Below are 21116 nucleotides of genomic sequence, written 5' to 3'. Positions count from 1 at the left end.
TTGATCCTATTTAGCTACTGTACTCCTAATTAGGCCTACTACTAATATGTGCTAATAAACTCCATCTTTTCTATCACTTGTTCAGCTATGCCCTTATTTAATGTTTATTTTAAGCAGCAATGTCAACAAATGCTTAAACACATTGGAGGCGTGGTAGTGCTCACATTTCTCATGGCCAGTAAGGCTTCAGCCTGTTCTTACAAAAGGCTTGTTTTGTCCTATTCTGCCCTCAGCCCACTTTCCCCTGTAGTTGTTGACTGTTGATAGCTGAAGAACTAATAGGCTTATCAATGGTGCATGAAATATTTAGTGAGCATGAATTGGCAAAGGAATAGACAGTTGAGTGGTTAATTCCAAATGGCTGTTAACACTAACAGAGTTGGAGTCATTATAGTAATCACAGTCTGATGAGTTTTAATGTAGTAATTAATGTATGCGCATAGTGCAATTATTATAGCGACTCATTTATGGAGACAGAAATACAGTGATAAGAAAGAAAAGTGAAAAGAATAGAAAATGATTATCTCTGTGTTCAGGGGAGCTCCATTCTTCCTGTCAAGTGTTGGTGGTGAGGAGGTTAGGCTCTCACTCAAACTTGCTCCAGTTCCATGCTACAGTAGCTGATGAAAAGCCAGATCCCTATCCTCACTGCCTCCAGGGCCAAGGACTTTGAAGCTGGTCTGGTTTTAGTGTATTTGGGTGGACTGGTAGAAATAAAAGGTGGGCTACTGTGGCGGAAGCCCAGGTCAGATAAGTGGGCTGGTGATAGATTATAGATAGATCTGCAACATTAGCAACAACAAATGGGCAAAATGTATGCACATCTAAAGTATTTGTAGATCTCTTGTGACTTTTTTTTCTTTCAAGTAGCCTAACATAGGGGCTATGATACAGACAGGATCTTAGTGTACATAATCACTGGCCTTTGTCTGTAGGGATGAGTGTAGCGTGAATACAAACAAAGGCATCACATTTCATAGATTGCGCTGCTGGTGTTGTGAAGGGTTTAAAACTGAAATGTTTAAATATCTAACTACTGTATAAGTTAGGAGGACATACAGTACTGATGTCAAGTAGTGACCAGCAGATAGAAATCCCATAGCAAGAGGCAATATGCTAATGTGAGACAAGACCCAGGGATATCCGCCTAATTATTAACACTCCGACAGATGGCTGAGGTAGAGTCTGGTGTGGAAATGTGCAGGCATAAATCTAGAGTGCATTTTTGAGAAAATACAAAATGTGGCAGAAGATGTGTCTTCGGTAGTTGGAACAGGTTTAAGATGGAAGAAGCAGAATACATTCTAGAGGGACTCTAGGAAAGCTCAGGCCTTTTCTAAGGCCATGTGCACATCGTTAGCCAAAGTGAAAATAGATTCATCGATGCACCCAGTGGTCTGGGCCAAAATTCATGTACATGTGTAGCTCTTTCTTGGGCCACTCTGCACCTTTCCACCAAGTTTCACATTTTAAGTTTCAAGTTTCTTTCTTGTAATTTTTACGTAATCCTTCCTATGGATAGACTAACATACAAGAATAACTATCTAGTGGATCACTAAATAGAATTTCTTGTTAATGAAGGCCAACAATACTGTATATGGTGCTAGTTGGGAGTGGGGGTCTGTTACTTGAGGTCGATTGTGTTTGGAGATGTTTGCAGCTGTGCTGTGTCGTAGAGCACAGACATGTTGGATTTATATCTCCCTGAAATGAAATGTATGTTTGTGTGTATGTTCCTGATTATTACCCCTGTTTGGGCTCTGCTTATCTGCCCCAGCAGATGTTCTCTTTATTTGCGGAATCACACTCATAAACACGATTGTGCTATTATCTGTCAGAGATCTGGTATATCACCTGTGAATGTTCCTCACCCTTGTCCCTACTCATTTATAGGAGATGTACTGCATGCGTGCATTTTGCAGTTTCATTTATAATGCAGGAGAGATTTAATGTAGAAGAGTGTTTTCAGTAATTATTTATCCGGTTTGCATAGTAATGAATAATGCAGTCAAATTTACAAGTGGGTCCCCTTTTAAACAGGGTGTCGGTTGAGTTGAATTTGAATATCTGAGGTGTTTTGATTGATCCTGTTATGGCAACTTAACTGACAGCTGCTGACAAAAAGTCCAAAACAAAACAACAGGCCTTGACATAGTATGGCTACATTCTTAGAGTTGCTGAAAGGTGGGAATTCCTCCATGCGCTCCCATCCAAGCTCCGCATATGCCCAGCAGCTGTTCATGCCTGTGTTTGAGTGTGTGCGCATGGGTGTACTCCCACGCACAAATGCACATATGTGTTTGTTTCTTAGACATTCCTCTGAAGAAGTGTTGGGATTAGTGGTATATTGCTGATTTTCCCGCTTCACTCAACTGTAGACAGCTAAAGTTGAAGTGGAGTCCCAGATAACCCAAATAAAATGCCCCTCTTCTCTTCCTCAACTGGAAGCGCACAAGGGAGAAGAAATAACTACTTTGATCACAGGTTTCTCTTTTCATGCCTGAATACCTTGAACACTGATGTCCCCGCTGTCTTCCCCTTCACCGTCTAGTTTGCTGGTTTTATTTAGTATACACCTTGAAGTATTCAAATGCAGTGTGCACTTTTGAATAGAAGGTAATGCGTGCATGGAATGAACGGCTTTTGCTAGATGTGTAAGAGCCTCTGATATCCTCTGAGACATACGTGTTGCAGGGACGTTCTCTCCTGTGTTTGTAAGGACGTTTCATGTATCATTATATCAACATTTCCAGCAGTTGAACTGACGTTGCTCGTGCTCATGTTTATTGCAGGATGCTGGAGTACTCCCTCAACTTGCAGAACGTCAGCTTCTCCGCCGTGCGTACAGTCCGGGTCCTGCGGCCACTTCGAGCCATCAACCGAGTGCCCAGTGAGTATATGGTCCAGTAATAATCACATCATTTATTTACAAAACAGGCACACTCTCTTGTTGCATTATGAAATATTCCATCAAATATAACACATGTGCGACTTGGTGCGGGCAACTAGTACTGCACGAGTGCTGCAAGTGCTCAGAGGATGTTGTCTCTTGGTCTGAGGGAAACATGAGGAAGGATGAAAGAAATGGAGGTACTCTGCAGCTCCTATCAAACCTGCTCATAAACCCACAGGCACGCCTGTGTACACTGTGGATGTGATTGATGTCATTAGGTTGCGTCTAGATGTGTGTTCTATTATTAAAATCAGAGACTAGTAGCCACCAAGAGCTGGTTATAAATAAGAAGTTATTACATTCTGTACACATTCTATGGAAAAATACTGTCAGTGCACATCACTATAAACTGATACAACATTTCATTATGATTCCAGATAATCAGACATTGATATTACTTAAGCTAAGCACAACTGTTACATTTAGGTTGGTATAGTATAATATTTATTATAACAGCATAGGAAAAAAATTGTATGCAATCAATGGATCTTTGCAAAATATTTATTTGGAATTTCAGTGAGCTATTAGCCACTCCCCCCTTTCCTTCCCTTTTCCTGTAAAGTGCCACAGATTTGCACATCATTTTCCTCTTCATTACGTCGCCCTCTTCTCTCCACAAGTATTCAGGCCAGTGGCCAGGACGAGGGACGTCCTAAAGAGAGCCACACACATGCTCACGCTCCTCCAAAGCAGAGAGGAGGAACCCTTTTTATTTACTGTGAAATTACCCTCTCTAGTAGCAAGCACCGCACGTTTCTCTCCCTTGCCTTCGGCTCATAATGGCACCATGTCTGTTGTTGGTGCCGGCTACGTGAACCTAATCATTCGTTTTAAAGCAATGTTTGAGCGGAGACTATGTGATTCGATTTAGCCGAGATTTTTGATGAGAGCAATTTTGTGACTTGTGTTCGTCTGTAGTTATTCCCTGTTTGTGCTGCAGTGCAATTTTACATTAAGTCCCTAGACACTGCTTTGCCCTACCTTTGACTCGATTACTAGAGATCACATTTCCAGTAAAAAACCACTACATCCGCTTTTACAAGAGCTGACCCAAACAGGAAAATGAACTCCTGGGCCCCAGTGAACATGAGCTTTTTACAATGGTGGTGTCTATTGCCTCTACAATTCAATTTTGCATAGTATTTCCCAGTTGGGAAACATGCTTACAATATATTATTATTACAATATAGTAGATTTCTTGCAGTATTCTGTATTTTCCGTTTACGGTTCTGTTTACACTTACATAATGGATTTGCTTGGCATGTGGATGCTAATGTGTGAAGATGCTACCTTGTAGGACAGCTGGAGGTTAATTGAACAGTTCTGTGCCCACCTGCTTGATTACCTTGTTGTTTCGAATGATAAAGTGATGTCATGGCCACTGAAAACCAAGGGTGATGAAATGATGATGGTCTTGTGTGCCCCTGAAGTAATTGGAGTGGCCTTTGCAGAGAGGAATCGTGGGTCGGGGAGGCTGTGTATCCGAGACATGATTAGTATGTAAAGCATTACAGAGTTGTGGCTATGATAAGGAGATGGGAGGGGAGATGGAATGAGAGTGGAAAATGCTTGAAAACATGAGAGAATGGCAAACCATGACAGTAAAACGGAAAGAGTGAATAGGGCCAGTTAGTTCATGCATTTGTAAAGTAAAACAGCCTATACAGGTTTGCTGAATAGAATGAAACATGAAAGGGGGATGTTGCTATAAGCATGGGCAGTCAACCTGAAAGAACTGAGATTGATAGAGAGCCTGAGCAGTGGAAGTCTATGGATCAATAATGTTTATTATAGAGGTATATGGCCTCACATTTGACCAACTCTGTCTAATAAGCTCGGCTTTGTCCCATTGTTCATCAGAGCCTTTTTCAATATTATTGAATTAGTAGAAGATTGAGCATTTCATCGTAATTGCTATTTCATATTATGAGAAATACAGGGGTGAGGGAGGAGGCCAATGCATTGCATAATGATCTGCTTTGGTTATGAATGCTATATAGACAGAGCAGAGTTAAGTTAGCTTTTGAAATGGAAAATAGTTATGACTAAGAGATATTAAAAACTGCTTTAGCACAGCAGAGCAATTCCCCTAAAGCATTTCCCTAAAACTGTTGGGATCATTATCCACTTCTCACTCATAACAACCAGGGTGATAGCAATAAGCCAAGACAATGAGCCTAGATCAAAGGTGAGCAGCTGAAATGACTTGAGAGGATATTGATGTGTGTAGAGTTCCAAAGGGAATCCCTTGAGGCTCCATCATAGATTAAATGGGGACAGGCTCATCTGTCTGGGGAGTAACGTCATGAAGATTTTTCAACATTGGCAAACAAGATCATTCATAATAGAAAGAGTAGTCTGTCTTCCTGGTTGTGTTTTTTATCACAGAAATCTGGGGATTAAATATGCTAAAATCTTCTATTTTGTCCATCAGGACATACATGGCTTGTGATTATATGACAAAACCAAACACGCCCCAAATATAAGGTAAACAATTTCAATCGGAGGAAAAGTAATTCAGCCTTTGGATTCGTCAAATAGTAGTCAAATTACTTAACAAGTCTTACAAGTGCTAATGATGTACAGGAAGTATAGTGTAGTAGTACCTTATATCTAGATCTTAGTACTTAGCTACTTAGTAACTAGATCATTAATAAGTCATGTCATTAATGTTGTTTTGTTTTGATTGAATAAAGATAAACCAAATAACAATAACCAAATTAAAGTTCCACTGAAATTACTTGGAAAAGAACAAAAAAATATTGATTGATGAAAATGAGTTTGTCTTCATTTAGATAGATTTTTGGAACCAAACTCTTCAAATACACCAGAAAAGCTGAAATCAATCCCTAGCTAACTACAAACAGGAGAACATCAGTGTGGAGAAGCATTGGGGCCAGTGGGGACATTGCAACAATGTAAAAACACAAAGGTCATTACAGGGTTCTTTGAAATACTAAGAAAAGATCCAAAGAACTGTGTGTGGACTCTTTGTTCTCTTGCTTTTGTTGAAGTCTCAAGTGTTGTTTCCTTAATGTGATTTGAGGTTTGAGCTTCATAATGGCAGTCAGCGAACTTGAACGCAACCCAAATGATGCATCAGAAAAAGAGCAAACTGAGCCAGACTGTAGTGTACTGTTCAACACACTCTAAGCACAACCGCCACTACAGCAAGTACAATAGAAATGTTTGTGCCCAAACATATAATCATCAGAAAAGCCTTGTGCAGGGGAGGGAACATGTGTATGAAAAGGTCTCCATCAGGTTGTCGTCTCCAACCTTGTTCACAACACATCGATGGTGAAAGAGAATTCCAAACGAGCACACCTGGTTCCAGTAGACCCAAAGGCCAGCTGAAAGGGGAGAGAGAGAGGATCAAAGAGACGAGTCAGAGAGAGAGAGCACAGCACAACGCAACACAACACAACTATAGCATACAGTACTACCACAACAACCAGACTGAGAGATGCAACTACTAATACTCATCCAATAAACGGGTCAATCTTGTGATATAGCTATTGGCAAGTTACATTTCCAACTGTAAAAGCAATCACTACAGCTTTGATCTTGAGTGGATATGTTTGGCTAGTTCCCAATGGGAAAGGTGTTTGCTAAGTCAAAGATGGCAATTACTTTTTTATTTCTTAAAGTCATTGCCATATTTTAGATTTCTGGCCATGCCTCATTCTTATCACTGGTTTCCATTTCCCATTTCAAAATGTGCATACGACAACCAATTTAATTTTTTATTACAAGGGGCATGACTGTGGGTATTAAACTGCTCCACCCGGTGACCCACCAGAAATATCTCCATTAAAACATAAATATTTTGACTGGAGTCACCTTTTTCATGATATAAGTAGATATAAATACCTGTTTTAGAATAGCAGTAACTCTGTGTACAGTGGTGTGGGAAAAAAACGAACCAAAGTATGTGCTGGGTCAAACCTGCCACTCTATCAGGTCAAACCACTGACCCACAATGTGTGAGAGAATTGGACTTTTTATTGATTATTACCCCCTGATCAGAAAGCTCAGGTGCACATTGATGTGTATGATTAGATGGAAATCAAGTTTTCTATAATATAGGAAGCAAAGGTAACTAAAACTAAAACTTTATTTTTAATTTAATCTCAAGGACCTGCATGTTTGTAGCAGTTAAAGATGTAGGCCATGATTTTAATCCAATACACCTTTTTGTCAGATGAATAAATTGGGATTTGCTCCTTTAGCTGTGTGTGTGTGTGTGTGTGTGGGTGTGTGCGTGTGCATGTGCGTACGTGCGTGTGCGTGTGCGTGTGCGTGTGCGTGTGCGTGTGTGTGCGTGTGTGTGCGTGTGCGTGCATGTACGTGTGCGTGTGTCCAATGGCTATATTCAGTTATAAGCAAACCTGTGCCAACCAAATGTATTAAATATTCATGCTACAAAGCAGATGATTTTAAATTATGGTTTTGGAAGGCAATTTAGTCTTTTTAAGTTTGCTTTCAGGGCAACTACGGCATGTACAAAACAAACCCATGCCCACTCAAAGGACACCACAGCTGCAGTCAGTAGTCATGTTGTTTAGGCCAAAGTCAGCTAAGCACACTCAAGCAGACATACAGTACAGAAAGAGAGTCCTCACATAGATAGATTTAGTCTATTTTGTAGACCACAACATTGAACCTGCTGCATTAGCCTAGAATTCTCAATGTTCCTTTTGAGACATTCTACTAGGTTATTTCACAGTGGATCATAATAACAACATTTCACAAGAATTGCCTTTGCCAAGCCAATGTCTATGTCTTTAATGTACAGTAATGTGTGTGTGTGTGTGTGTGTGTGTGTGTGTGTGTGTGTGTGTGTGTGTGTGTGTGTGTGTGTGTGTGTGTGTGTGTGTGTGTGCGCCTGTGTGTATGCGCACATGTACTGTTCTAACACGGCAGTGTTCCCTTCCCAGGCATGCGGATCCTGGTGACCCTGCTCCTGGACACTCTCCCCATGCTGGGGAATGTGCTCCTGCTCTGCTTCTTTGTCTTCTTCATCTTTGGCATCGTCGGAGTGCAGCTCTGGGCCGGACTGCTGCGCAACCGCTGCTTCGTGCCTGAGAACTTCAGTTTGTGAGTACAGCGCGGTGGACATCAAGCCAAAGCATCTGAGCATGGCATAGAAAACTCATCTGAGAGCGCTCGAGTTTAACATGTTCTAGGATCAGCACAGAGAGAGCAAGCAGAAGCGTGATGGATTGTTGGGGCCGTTAATGAGAAATGTTCGTCCTCATTATGTTTCTGAATAATAGACAGGATGTGCTGGGGTTTTTTCGCTACTGACAGAAAGCAGATATTTTGCTTGGTAACGCATAGCTCTTCAGCTGTGTTCTTTTGGAGAATACAGTGCAATGTGACGCAACCCAAAAGCATGCAGAGTTTGGAGTAGACTGTAAACATCGTTGAGGATGAGAAGATTAGAATGTATGAGTCAGGAGGAGAAAGCACCCGCAAAAGCCTGGCTGTGTGCTTAGAGTAGAAGTCCTTAGCTCACTTTTTCATGAACATGAAGTGAAGAAAAGATGAGAGTTACAGTAAACAATCCCAGCCAATGCTTTCTGTTGCATTTCCTCCTCATGTCCTGAGGCTGATTTGTGTTGACAAATCTGCAAGGTGTTGACGTCAAACCCTCAAATAATAATAAGATGAGGAGGGTGGACATGTTTGTTTTCACTAATCTCATATAGGGACACTCTGAAAACAGGGGCCTTTGCTTGTAAGAATGCTAGCCCAGGAACAGATTCATACCTGAGTTGAGTGCAAGTGGTGTGGCCTGCAAGTCACCTTGCGTGAATTTGGAATGAAGTAGGTTATGTCCTGAGATTACCACAGAACAAAATCATCTAGTTCTGCAAAAAGGTCTGACTGCAACGTCAAATGAACAGTGAGCGTGAAATTGTTTTGACTGAATCTAAAGGGCTGCTGTCTTTCCAAATATAGACCACTGGGCGTGGATAAATTCTATCGAACTGAAAACGACGATGAGAGTCCATTTATCTGCTCCCAGCCAAAGGAGAATGGCATGCTTCTCTGCAACGTTATACCCAACCTGTACAAGGAAGAGCTGCAGTGCACCCTGGACATGACAGCAGTCAACGAAACTGACAACACCACCTGTGTCAACTGGAATCAGTACTACACCAACTGCTCTGCTGGCAAGCACAACCCTTTTAAGGATGCCATCAACTTTGACAACATTGGCTATGCATGGATTGCCATCTTTCAGGTGAGCTCATTTGTCTGGTTAGTCCTGCTGTCCTTCAATCAGGCTTCAGTTAGTCAAAACAGTATATTAGGATCAGCCCATCTCAGCACGAGTGCCTCACTAAGGGCCTGTGTCCAATAGAATGTTTTGCGAGAAGACATTGACGAGCCCTGCGCTTTTCTTAAAGTGAAATAGTTATCAACTCGAAGCTCCCAGAGCACAGCGGGGAATTTTTTATTTTGCTGTGGGCACTGAGCACTGTAAACACTGAACTTCATAAGGTTTGTAAAGGAAATAGACGACGCTAAAGCAAAAAACGTGTTTGGTGGACACAGGCCCTAGAAACTCCACTCCATTCTTTAACAATATCAAATGTGTGCTGTGTAGTGTAGTAGAATTAGTAGTCTCTCACAGTTTGTTCTCCTTTCTCTTGTGCCATGGGCCCTGTCCTTGTCTTTTTGTGGCAATGACACTGTTGTTTATCTTGCTGTCTTGCTTGATGAAATACAACTTAGGTTTATAAAGGTGCTTATGGAAGGTTTCACATTAATCTGGCTGAAGTGCTGCCTGTAAAGGCTTTATCATCAGCAGGAGTCCATTCTTTTTGGAAAGAGCCAGTGGGGCGGCAGTGGAGGCATGGGAGATGTCAGATGCAGTTAGTGCCATTAGCACAGAGTGCTGTTAGTGGGGAACTTTTGCAATTTATTATTTTATTTGCATCAACTGACCAAGTGTGGAATAATCAGATTCCAAATAGGACTGTTATGAAATATAAGTTTCCAGAAAGACCATTTCTTCTTGGATGGATGACATTTTAATTTGCAAACACAAACACACACTGTGTTCTTCTACAATTCATTTGAAATTCAATTACATGGGGCCCAGGGGGGCCTCATTGGCTCAGGTTTTTCATATTGATGGTTAAAGACAAAGTCATAAATCGGTGGAGTACTAAGCACCTGCCATGCGTGGTGGACATAATAGTAAAAGTGTGCCATTCTCCTGTCCAATGGCTCCTATAATTAAAAATGCTTTAAAGCGGCTGGAAATCCTGAGTTCAATCCTGAGTGGTTCCACCTTGGGATTTTTCAATTATCTCAGATTCTTCCATAATATGTTCAGATCATGTAGCATTATTCTGTTGAGCGCTGACATGTCCTAGAATAACACCAAAACAGATGCCATAATCCTTATCATGAGTCATGACTGGTGTTTAGAGAATGTGTTTTCACTATTTTGTGCATGGATAGATCTCTGGCCAGGACCACGATCATGATACACCCTAAGGGGAATGTGCAAAGATTATCTGTGTATGCAGGGAACTTACATTGATCCGGAGAAAATACTACAAAGATGTAGGCAGCTGAGGCATCCCCAGAACAGAACTCGACTTATGCTTTAATTTATGAGTATGTCTTGAGTTTAGCTGAGTTCTGGCAAGTTCTATATTTTTAGAAGCCTCTGGAAATATGGCCGTTTAAAGGCCATGTTAAAACAGGCTATTATTTGCTATGATAATTGGAGTTCTGTTCCAGGAAGTGGGCATACAGTATACCTGTGGGAATGTTTTTAACATTTTAATAGTCTTTATACAAATGTTACATCTTGACATATTGACAACTTATGGGCATTCATTTTATAATGCCAACATGCTGTTTAGCTTGAAGAGCCATTGATAAGTGTGAGAAAATACGATCATCTAGATTTAGAGTTGCATTTGTACGTGAACTGAACCAGCTCCCCCAGATCCCTGTGCATTGGTGGATAGTGTCCTGAGTCCAAATCTAAAGAATGGATGATCAGATAATAGTCAACAGCTGGTAAACAGAGGTTGGTGAATGATGATGGCACAACAGACAGTGAAGTAAGACTTGGAGGGTCAGATTTAAGGCATGGGCTTGAGGAGGTGATTAGGAGCAGGTACTGCACTTACCATTACATTCCACAGATAAGCCATTAAGCCCCCCAAATGGGCCACAAACACCTCATGTGTAGCAAGAGAATGCTAATGAGTAGCATTTATGTAATCATGTAATCAACAGTCACAGAAAAAAACAATCTGTAGGTCATACTCCAACAACCGTTAACTCATCTATATGTAATATTAAATTGTTGAAAAAGCATGTAATTGTTTGATTTTTAACATATTAGAAACAGTGTGCTGTCTACACAGTAATGATGGATGATAGAATAATGAATCTTTTACCCAGTATCCATATTGAATGTCAGCAGTTTGGTATCCTGTGCTACATGTAATTCAGATTCAAGTCCCATATATGACCCTTTCTGTTAAAATATATGTTGTGCCATTGATGTGTGGATTACTTGTCTTGTCTTGTGCACAACACACATTTTTGCATTCGTCAAACAATACTGAAGAGCTGAAAGAAGCAATACTAGAGCCGTCAGTGTATTTAGTGAAATCCTGATATCAAGATGCTCCTGATATGTACTTAATTGAACTCTTCTGGAGTTCAAACCTCCAAGTGTGTTTCTAAAGTCAGTGGCTGAAAATGTATTCTGATATCTGATTGCAGGTTATTACTCTGGAAGGATGGGTTGACATTATGTACTTTGTGATGGATTCCCACTCTTTCTACAATTTCATCTACTTCATTCTCCTCATCATCGTAAGTTACCGTCACAGCTTCCAAAAATGTTATTCAGCATCCAGAGAATAGTTGTACAGCTAGACTGTCACTGAAATCCCTTCTATATAAAAGTCCTTTGCAATCTTCAATCTTCATTCAGTTGGGCTAAGTTATTTGTTGCATGTAATAAAGAAATGCAATAAAAAAAAACTTCAAGTGTGTGTGTTTTCTTCTGTTCTTCTTCTGTCTCCTCTCTTGTGTGTGCAGGTGGGCTCCTTCTTCATGATTAATCTCTGCCTAGTCGTCATTGCCACCCAGTTCTCTGAGACCAAGCAGCGTGAGAGTCAGCTGATGAAGGAGCAGCGCGTGCGCTTCCTGTCCAACGCCAGCACGCTGGCCAGCTTCTCGGAGCCGGGCAGCTGCTACGACGAGTTGCTCAAGTACCTGGTGCACGTAGTTCGCAAGACCGGCCGGCAGCTGTGCCACCTCGTTCGGGTCGCAGCGCGCCAGGCCGGCCTGAGCGTGCGCGCCTCACCAGTCTTGGAGCAGACGTCCCAGAAGCGGCGCCGGCAAAAACAGCAACAGCAGAAACGGGCGTCGATTCACCACCTGATGCACCACCACCACCACCACCACTACCACCTGGGCAACGGCAGTGTCCTGCGCGGCACGGACAGGGATCCTGAGACGGGGGCGGGCAGTCGGCGCTCGCGCATCGGCTCCCTCATGCTGCCCGATACCTCGGTGTCTGCCAGCATCGCCGCCGGGGGGGCGCCAGATCTGTCGCTTCACTGCACCCCTTCAACCTCCATGGCCCTCCAGGCTTATAAGAGAAATTCAGTGCCATTTGCTGGGCCAGCACACAAGAACTATCCCACTCTCCAGAGCTCCTTTCTCTTGGAGCAGCGCCGGCAGAGGTCTTTCTGTGAGAATGCAGCTGGAGAGGGGGGAAGCTGCATGGACAGCATCTTTACCAACCTCAACATCCCGCCGCCTCCCAAAAGCACATCTCAGGGCCTGGTGGACACACACATAGCCCCAGGTGAGTGGGCCCACCAATGCACAGGAAGGAAATTAGTCTAATGATTTGTACACTTCATAATGGCCATAGCCAAACTGCAATTGGTTGAAATATTGTACTAATGACTTCCGTCAGGGAATAAGAGGGTATGCAAACGATAGCGTATCAGTATAATTAGATATTAAACAATGCTGAATTGTAGCAATAGGTATTATTATTATTATGATGATGATGATGATGATGATGATGATGATGATGATGATGATGATGATGATGATGATGATTATGATGATGATGATGATAATAATAGTAGTAGTAGTATTAATGATAATAATAATAATAATAATAATAATATGATTATTATTCTTTTTAGTAGTAATAGTAGTGGTACATGTAGACATTAATTAATGAATTAATTTATGAATGAATGAATTAATTAATTATTAGTATGTTATCACATTAGATGCCCTTGTGTAAATGTGAGGTTTCTTGTTATAATGATCTCTTAAGCTGTCAACACTTGTGAGTATCATCCTTTGTATTTCAGCTCTGCTCAGCAGGTCCTCCACGATAAGCTGCAGCAGTACTCTAGACACTACGCTGGCCTTTGACCCCAAGAGCTGCCCCTACTGCATGAAGGCCAATGACTCCGAGGGGACGGAGGCCAATGAGACGGCTGACTCAGACAGCGAGGGAGTCTATGAGTTCACTCAGGATGCCCACTACCGCGATCGCCGCGATCCCACCAAGAAAAACAAGATGACTCTCGGTGCTCGGACAGCGAAGGTTATTCGCTTCTGGAGACTTGTGTGTGATACGTTCCGCAAGATTGTTGACAGCAAGTACTTTGGTCGCGGTATCATGATTGCCATCCTTATCAACACACTCAGCATGGGCATTGAATATCACGAACAGGTAAGAAGCCGTTTATTTCTTAAATAACACCTCGCCAAAACCATCGGAACAATGCACCAAGGTTTCTGATTTTACTGGGTCATAACTAATTTTATGATGGCATTTCTCCAAAACCCAAGCCTGTGACCCTGCCTTTTATTGATTCTCCTAAAATATCAGTGTGGTAAAGGCAGACTTTTTGAAAATGCATGACGTTTCTCTTGGTATGAATTTGGTCAGTGCTGTGTGTCACCCCGCTGTTGTGAGAGTGTCCATCCCACTCATCCCTTTGATAAATCAAACCTGGAGTTCGTATTTAAAGCACATGTACTGTATGCTTATCAGCAGTGGAATGTATGCAAGTATGCAGTTGTGGGTATTTTCATGTGGGCTGCAAAATCAAGACTCTGATTAGGACTCCAGGGTTTGATGTGCCGGGGTGTCCTCCCATATGTTGCTCATGTTATTATTCAGTCTGTGAGTCCGTTTATTCTCTCATTTGTGGAGGAGGGATACTTTAATCAAAGCTTTCAATATTGAAAACATGATTTCAGGCACACACACACAACATAACCGAGGCCATAATTGTATTACACTGTTATTGGGTCTTAAATAAAACGAGGAATATTCAGTAGTCTATGCGTGTGGACATATTGTACATGTGTAGTGGGATATGGGTGTCGGTGTTGGTCGAGTGATCCTTGGTGTATGCGCACTATAGTCATCGGTAATGCTGTCATAAAGAAAATTAATATTTCTCATTAAATTAAAATCTAAATCTATTTTAGCCAAGGAGAAAGCGCTGTGGAGTCTGAGGATTGAACTCATAGATGCAGGTAGTTCATCTCTCATAAGCTAATGAGCTGTGACACGGATAGAGGATGATGAGCTTCCTAGTGTGTGTGTCAGTTCCTTGTGAAGTGGAACAACAATAGCTATGTCATTATAATGTATGACTGCTATTGAACACTTCCAGCAGCTCATAACTCATAACACCACCTACACCAACCTTCTGAACCTGAAAATCTCATGTCTGTGATTATGATTCATTCCTTCTCTGAGATGGGATTCGTGGTGACAACATGGCCTGCGTGGACTGCAGGGGAAATGTACCCTTTTGTCTTTCTTCCACACAAAGTATTAGCTTCAAGGAGGCCACAGAAAGCAATAGAGATTCACTGGCTTTTGCTGTGTTCTACAGTCACCAGCTGCTGGTCAAATTGTACATTATCATCACAATGTGTCATGGCAAAGAATAGATAGAACTTGGGGCTGTGTGTTTTCCATTACCCTCAATCAGTACGTAAGAGTAATCATGGCTGGCCGGCTGGAGAGGGAGCTGTAGGGAACAGGATTGTGTGAAAGAGCTGAGCTGATGCACTGATGCAACAAACAGCAGTCAGCCATACGCTGCGCTGTGTTTACAGCGCAGCACCGTATACGCACACACCAGAGCATATTCAAGGGTAATGTAGTGGAACCTATTAAAGAGTAATGTACAAGCATTTGTAATATCAGCCATTTGTACTGGAAGGTGTGGGGTAAAAGAGTGGAGAGAGAGTGTGCGTGCGTGCGTGCGTGCGTGCGTGCGTGCGTGCGTGCGTGCGTGCGTGCAGTGCGTGCAGTGCAAAGAATTTCAACTGAAGGCTGTGCACCTTATGCATACCATATTACTTCCTGGTGATACCCAGTGCCAGCATATCCCTTCAGAGTTTTCTCAGGAGGAATACCAGGGACCTCTTGTGTTTGACTGCATAGAGATGCTACAGCAAGTTAGATTTGGGCTGCAGTTACTTTGCAGGGCTTTAAGCCTACTGTAGTTCTGCTTATCATTTTTGTATTATATTTTTTTATATGTATTATATATTTTTATGTATAGCCTACATCTGATTTGAAAAGCAGCCCATATCAGATCCCTGTGTTTCTCGGGTAACCACCTTGTGGTCATCCACTCTGTCCTGACACATGTCTCCTCCTCAGCATTGGAAACACAGAAATTGACCAACAGGATAGTGTAGCGCTCCAGCACATACTGTATATGTGGGACCTGAGCCAGGGATGAACGCCCATTCACTGTCACGCCGCTGCACAATCCTGTTGTCCAGGTGGTTGTGAACTCTTTGTGCGGCACCATTTGAATAGCTCCTTTTAGTAGGACAGAGTCTATTTTCTTCCTGTAAAACATGTTCAGATCTTTCTGCACCGCCAACTCAAATACTGTTCTGCAGTTCGCAGAACCCGGGGACTATGCACTATGCCGCCTCGTTGGCTGATAGAGTCGGAAAAGACGAGCTGCACGCTCTCTCCCCCTTTAGTGCCACGGGAGAGGAAGACAGCGCTGTGGACTTTGGGGGCAGGAGAGTGGGCTTCCCTCTCTGGCATGCTGGAGCCTCTGTGTGTGTGTTCACGTGGAAGGGGCACTGAGCACTCGGCAGCTGCGTTGAACGTGGACTCCAGGCTTGAGATGCCTCGCAGTTCTTCATCTCCACTTTGAATGTGGCTGTCATGAGGGCCTCAACTGCCTCACCAGAAATTCCCTTTGGGCTCACTGGAGCATCCAGGAGAGGGCTGCTCCCTGCTACTGAGGGGCATGAGAGAGAAAGCCACAAGTAGCATCGTGACACCATCAAAGCTGCCACAATGTGCTGTGCAGTGAGTCCCAGTCTCTTGGCAGTTGGGCAGGCTCAGTGAGTAGCTTTGACTGGTAGCACTGGCGAAAACAGCCTACGTGTTCACCTCATAGGCGCCTGGCCCACGGCAAGATACTGGACGCTTTGTCTGCTAGCACAGTCTGCTGTTTCCCTACACGAGGAGGCAGAGTGGGCTTCCTCCCCGAGTTGCGGGGTCAGGTCACTAACCACCAAAGGTGGAAAGTCTAGATGACCTAGCTTTTCTAGCTCGCTTGACATCCATGTAGCCATGGAAGCCATGGGATTGGGGAACGTGGGGAAAAAAGGAATTACCACAGAATTTCATCAGCTCCCTGTGCATATCCGGAAAGAGGAACCGCCGTGCCGAAGTATTCCCCAAATAACAATGACACATCCTGGTGCCAGCGTCTCCCAGCGCTCCTGTCACAGTGCTTTCCCAGTGTGCCGAGCATTTCCTCTCCCTGTGCTGGAGACATGAGGCCACCGGGCCAGCACAAGACGCTTTCACTAGAGGAGCTCCATACGGGACGCCAAGAGGGATGGATGTGCGTCAGGGGGCTTTATAGCCTCAGCCTGGGGCTGGCCGCCGTAGGACGTACAAATCTATCAGCCGTTTGGCATGATTTTGAAGAGTTTCGATTGGATGACAGGTTCTAGCGATTAAGTCCTGTTGAGTAATAGGTTGCAGTTCCTGAGAAAGGGACCCCCCTCAAGATTCATCACTATCGGGAAGCCGGGCCCTGTGCTCCAGTATATGTCAAAATGGGTGACCTTTCTGATTTCCAAAGAGAGCAGTGTTACGGCACAAATGGCTGGGTCCACTTGGGGACAAAAACTGCTGAGTTGAATGTTTGAAGAGAAACCATGCGGCCATGTCAAAAGCAGACAGAGGCCATGTGTTATTTAACATTTTGTTATTATTTCTGTGTGTCGTGTGAATATAAAAGGGTATAAGATGATGGGCAGTTCTGTTGATGTGAGAGTTGAAGATGAAAAAGCACACATAGCACATCAGCATGTGTTGAGTGAGTTCTGAGGATCAGGATCAGCATCAGCCTCCAGTTGTGGTAGAGAGGCGACATTATGCATGTTCACGGTGGGCACAAATGCAGAGTATGCAGAGTGGGCACATTGTCATGGCAAGTATATGAAATACCGATTATGATGTTCTTATGGTTACAAAATAGTTGTGGTTTATGCTGGATAAAATTACCACTGCATGCAGCTAAAGCATGTTAAAAAGCACCTTTGTTCGCATGCGCGCGCACACACACACACACACACATCCCCCGCCGACTCAGAAAAGTATTTTTTAAATCCTCAAGGAAAGAAAAGTCCATCTATGACAAATCTGGCAGCATGCACTGGCTTCTTTTATTATTATTGAGAACCACCTAAAAAAAGAGGAATTTGGACTAGCAAGGTTACTTAGATTCTTTGACCTAGTCTCTGAACTAGTAAAATCTGATGCCAGCCAGCCTAATTGTGCCTGTTCTATGTAAAATTCCAGTAGGTTTGTATGCTGTCTCTAAGGTCTCATTAAACAGTGCTTTTACTAACTGCTCCCCATCTCAGTTGTGTATTTTCATTTTATTTATTTTTGTTTTCAAAAAAGGTATCCACTATGAGGAAGTTGTGGATGGTTCTAGAATTTTATATAAATCATCACATATGTTTTGTTAATAATGATCATTTCAAATAAGTGTGAGTAAGATGACTTCAAAAGCCAAGAGCTGGAGTTAAGGAGTTTGCATGAGGTTTGCAGTTTCAATAAAAGGGGAGCTTAACATGAAAGTGGACTTAAAACACATCTGATAAAATCAACACCAGAAAGCCAAAGGAGAGTCCAAGGCTACCAACTTCTATTGAGATGGGGTGGGTGAGGAGCTGGGCTAGCATGCAGTAGCCTGACGAGTTGTGGGTTCACCACCAACCACCTTGGCTTCCAACATTGTGCCCTCGAGCAAGACACTTAACCCCGAGTTGTTCTGAGGACAGCCCCCATAATATAATTGACTTAAGTGAATACATGTAAAATAAATAAATGTAGATGGAATCTTATTTGTTTGAGCAAAGTAGACCAGTCTGGCCTACTGAATTTAATTAGAAAATCCTTAATTCAAAGTAATCCATCAGGAAATACATAGCTGTAAAGAAAAATATTAAAGTCAGTGCCACACAAAATGCTGCTTGTAAAAAAAAAGCATTTGCATCATAAATAATATGTAAAAATGATATCCGTTGTGCCATCTATGCTCCCAGCTGGGTATATTGAATGATGTTGCATCATGATGCATGTTAGGTGATGTAATGGTTGAAATACAGAGGGATTCATGTTTATACAACAACTTATACGAGATACATTAGCGGGCAGTCCAGCCCCATATCAAGTTCAAGATCTCACCTGAAAAGCCCTCCACAACCCTAGGAGTCCCCTCCACCTCACTGAGCTGAACTCCTGAGCCCACTCTTCCCATCCTGCTCCCACTTGTCTTCAGCAGTCCCTTGCATTCCCCTCCCCCCTCTACTGTTTACTGTTAGCCATGTAAAGTGACCTTGGGTTTGTGGAAGGTACAATGTCAAATGTAACTTATTGTTACGTACGGGATAATGGACGACACGCCGTGCGGTTATTCAAAGTTAATGCACGTTCTAGACGGTGATACGGCCCGACGCGAAGCGGAGGGACGTTCCGTCTAGAAAAGTGCATTAACTTTGATTATTATACGGCTCTCTAGAATGTTGAGGGAGCTCCCATTCACTTTGAATGGGCCTCTCAACGTTCTACCGGTCCGTTATATTTGCATAATGACCGCTCCGAAGGTATAATGACCGCTGCCAATGGCAACAGGTTCACTCCGCTAGTTGTTGCGGAAGCCACGAAACGGTAGCCAAGTCATTGCTAAAGACATTGAGATAAGTTTATTTTCTCGTTTTGGCAAGTAGCCGTATAATAAGCGCGATAATGTATAGAACGCCGGTCATTATCTGAAAATAATTCCCTTCAGGACGAAGCAAAACCCCTCCGCTGCGCGTCGGGGTTCAGTTCATCCTGTCGGGAATTATTTTCCGATAATGACCGGCGTTCTATACATTATCCCTTAGGCCTACATAACCGCACGGCGTGAAGTCCATTATCCCGCTTATTCCACTGTTGCCACTTAATTGTGTTCGTTTCCAGTGCTAATTTAAATGTTTTAATCGCTAGAACTGTTTGTAGAACTACTTTTCCCAGACACATTTCAACCAATTTCTCAAACTGTGGTTACTAGTTCTAAATGGATGGTTGCTATGGCCAAAAGCCAGTCGTTAGTTCTAATCTCCCGTTGTCAAGCTGGCATATCCCAGGATTCTGATGAACGTTAACTTTGAAAGATTGCTATTTTTCTTAGCCTACTGCCACCCAACTAGCTAAATGACACCTCTGTCATATGCTAAACGTTACTATGATCTGAACGTCTGTATTTTACAGCTTGTATGTAACGTGACGAGTTTGCCGAATTAATATTCAAGTGTGATACGGTCAAAAACAATGGAACTACTTCATAGCCGTGCGTATATTTAAGCATTATAGCACGAGTGGGAGTGGTGTTGTTGGCCAATATCGCCACGGCTGTGGTTCGCCGCAGGCACGAAGCCGAAGGCTGAGTGCCGTAGGTAACTAGCCTGGCACGCCCTCCCAGTGACGCAACGCCTTCAGGCTTTTGCTGCTGGTCTGGTCAACTGCTCTTCAAAAAAAAAAAAAAAAAAAAAAAGTCTGGTCAACTGCTCATTGAGAAGGATTTCTGAGTTCCCGAAATCTGCGGAACTGCCCCCTTTGGTCGAGAACCAATCAACTTTGAGCAGCTCCAACGGCTCTGGGTAGAAGCGTGTTCAAGGCAGAGGAAAGAGTGTTGTTATTGGTTTAAACTCGGCAATCCGCTTTCTGACATCTACCAGTAGCAAATCGAGGCACTTAAAGGAGGCGGGTCAACCAGCGCTGGCAAGAAACCGTGTTAGCACAGGCTGTTGGTCAGACTAAAGTCTCGCAGAGCCTTTGAAAGTCGATGGTAATCAGGCTAGTAGGTAACTACAGCCGTGGCGATATTGGCCAACAACACCACGACCACGAGTGCGATAATGCTTTTATACAACAGTTCCATAGCCAACAAAAAAAAGATACCCGAGTGCATTTTTAGGAAGGATAATTATTATTTGCCATCGTTTTATTTAGCCCAGTTCCTCCGCTATGCGAAGTAGGCCTAGCTCAGAACGCTTGTGGTTGCTATGCAACTGCTAAGTCAAAGAACATGGAATGCCGTCTCTGGTTAAATCAAAGCGAAGAATCAACGTCGCGGAGTGATTATTAGCTGTGAAGAGTCACCACAGAGCCATATAAAGAGAGAGTTGCGACAACCCGGGTACAGAAAATTCGGTTTGTGACGTGGTTTGTGTAACTTCAAGTAGTTCAAATCTGGTTCAAATAGTTCCCGGAAGCGATTTTGACTGTTCGTTAGAATCATAAAATAACCGTCTTTTACTGTCTGTTAACGAGTGTTCGATCCTAACTTCCGGGAAGAGAAAATATGGAACATTAGCGTCAATGGAGTTGTCGCAACTGCTCTGAGTCACCAGTGGTGATATCGGTTAATATCACCACTGATAGAACGCGTCTCGTCCAATCAGATATTGCTAAATCGTTCGACCGGACCTAACTGTTGTATAACTAAAGTCAGAGCCATATAGATAGATATGTATCTATATGGCTCTGACTAAAGTTAATGCACACCTTATA

At 42.9% G+C, this 21116-nt stretch overlaps 1 protein-coding gene across 1 annotated transcript in view; it reads left to right on the top strand.

Annotated features, from left to right (window-relative positions):
* The window catches only part of cacna1g (calcium channel, voltage-dependent, T type, alpha 1G subunit), a 149987-nt gene that overhangs the window by 69635 nt on the left and 59236 nt on the right, over positions 1-21116 (top strand). Inside the window, exons 4-9 of the mRNA XM_062526293.1 lie at positions 2793-2890; positions 7894-8053; positions 8921-9206; positions 11723-11815; positions 12044-12822; positions 13325-13712. Of these exons, the coding sequence (XP_062382277.1) occupies positions 2793-2890; positions 7894-8053; positions 8921-9206; positions 11723-11815; positions 12044-12822; positions 13325-13712 (1804 nt within the window). The remainder of the gene's footprint in view (positions 1-2792; positions 2891-7893; positions 8054-8920; positions 9207-11722; positions 11816-12043; positions 12823-13324; positions 13713-21116) is intronic.

Source organism: Sardina pilchardus, chromosome 22 (genome assembly GCF_963854185.1).
Source record: "Sardina pilchardus chromosome 22, fSarPil1.1, whole genome shotgun sequence".
In the NCBI taxonomy this organism is placed as follows: Eukaryota; Metazoa; Chordata; class Actinopteri; order Clupeiformes; family Clupeidae; genus Sardina; species Sardina pilchardus.
The sequence above is the reverse complement of the archived record's forward strand: the minus strand, read 5'-3'. Positions and strand labels throughout refer to the sequence as shown.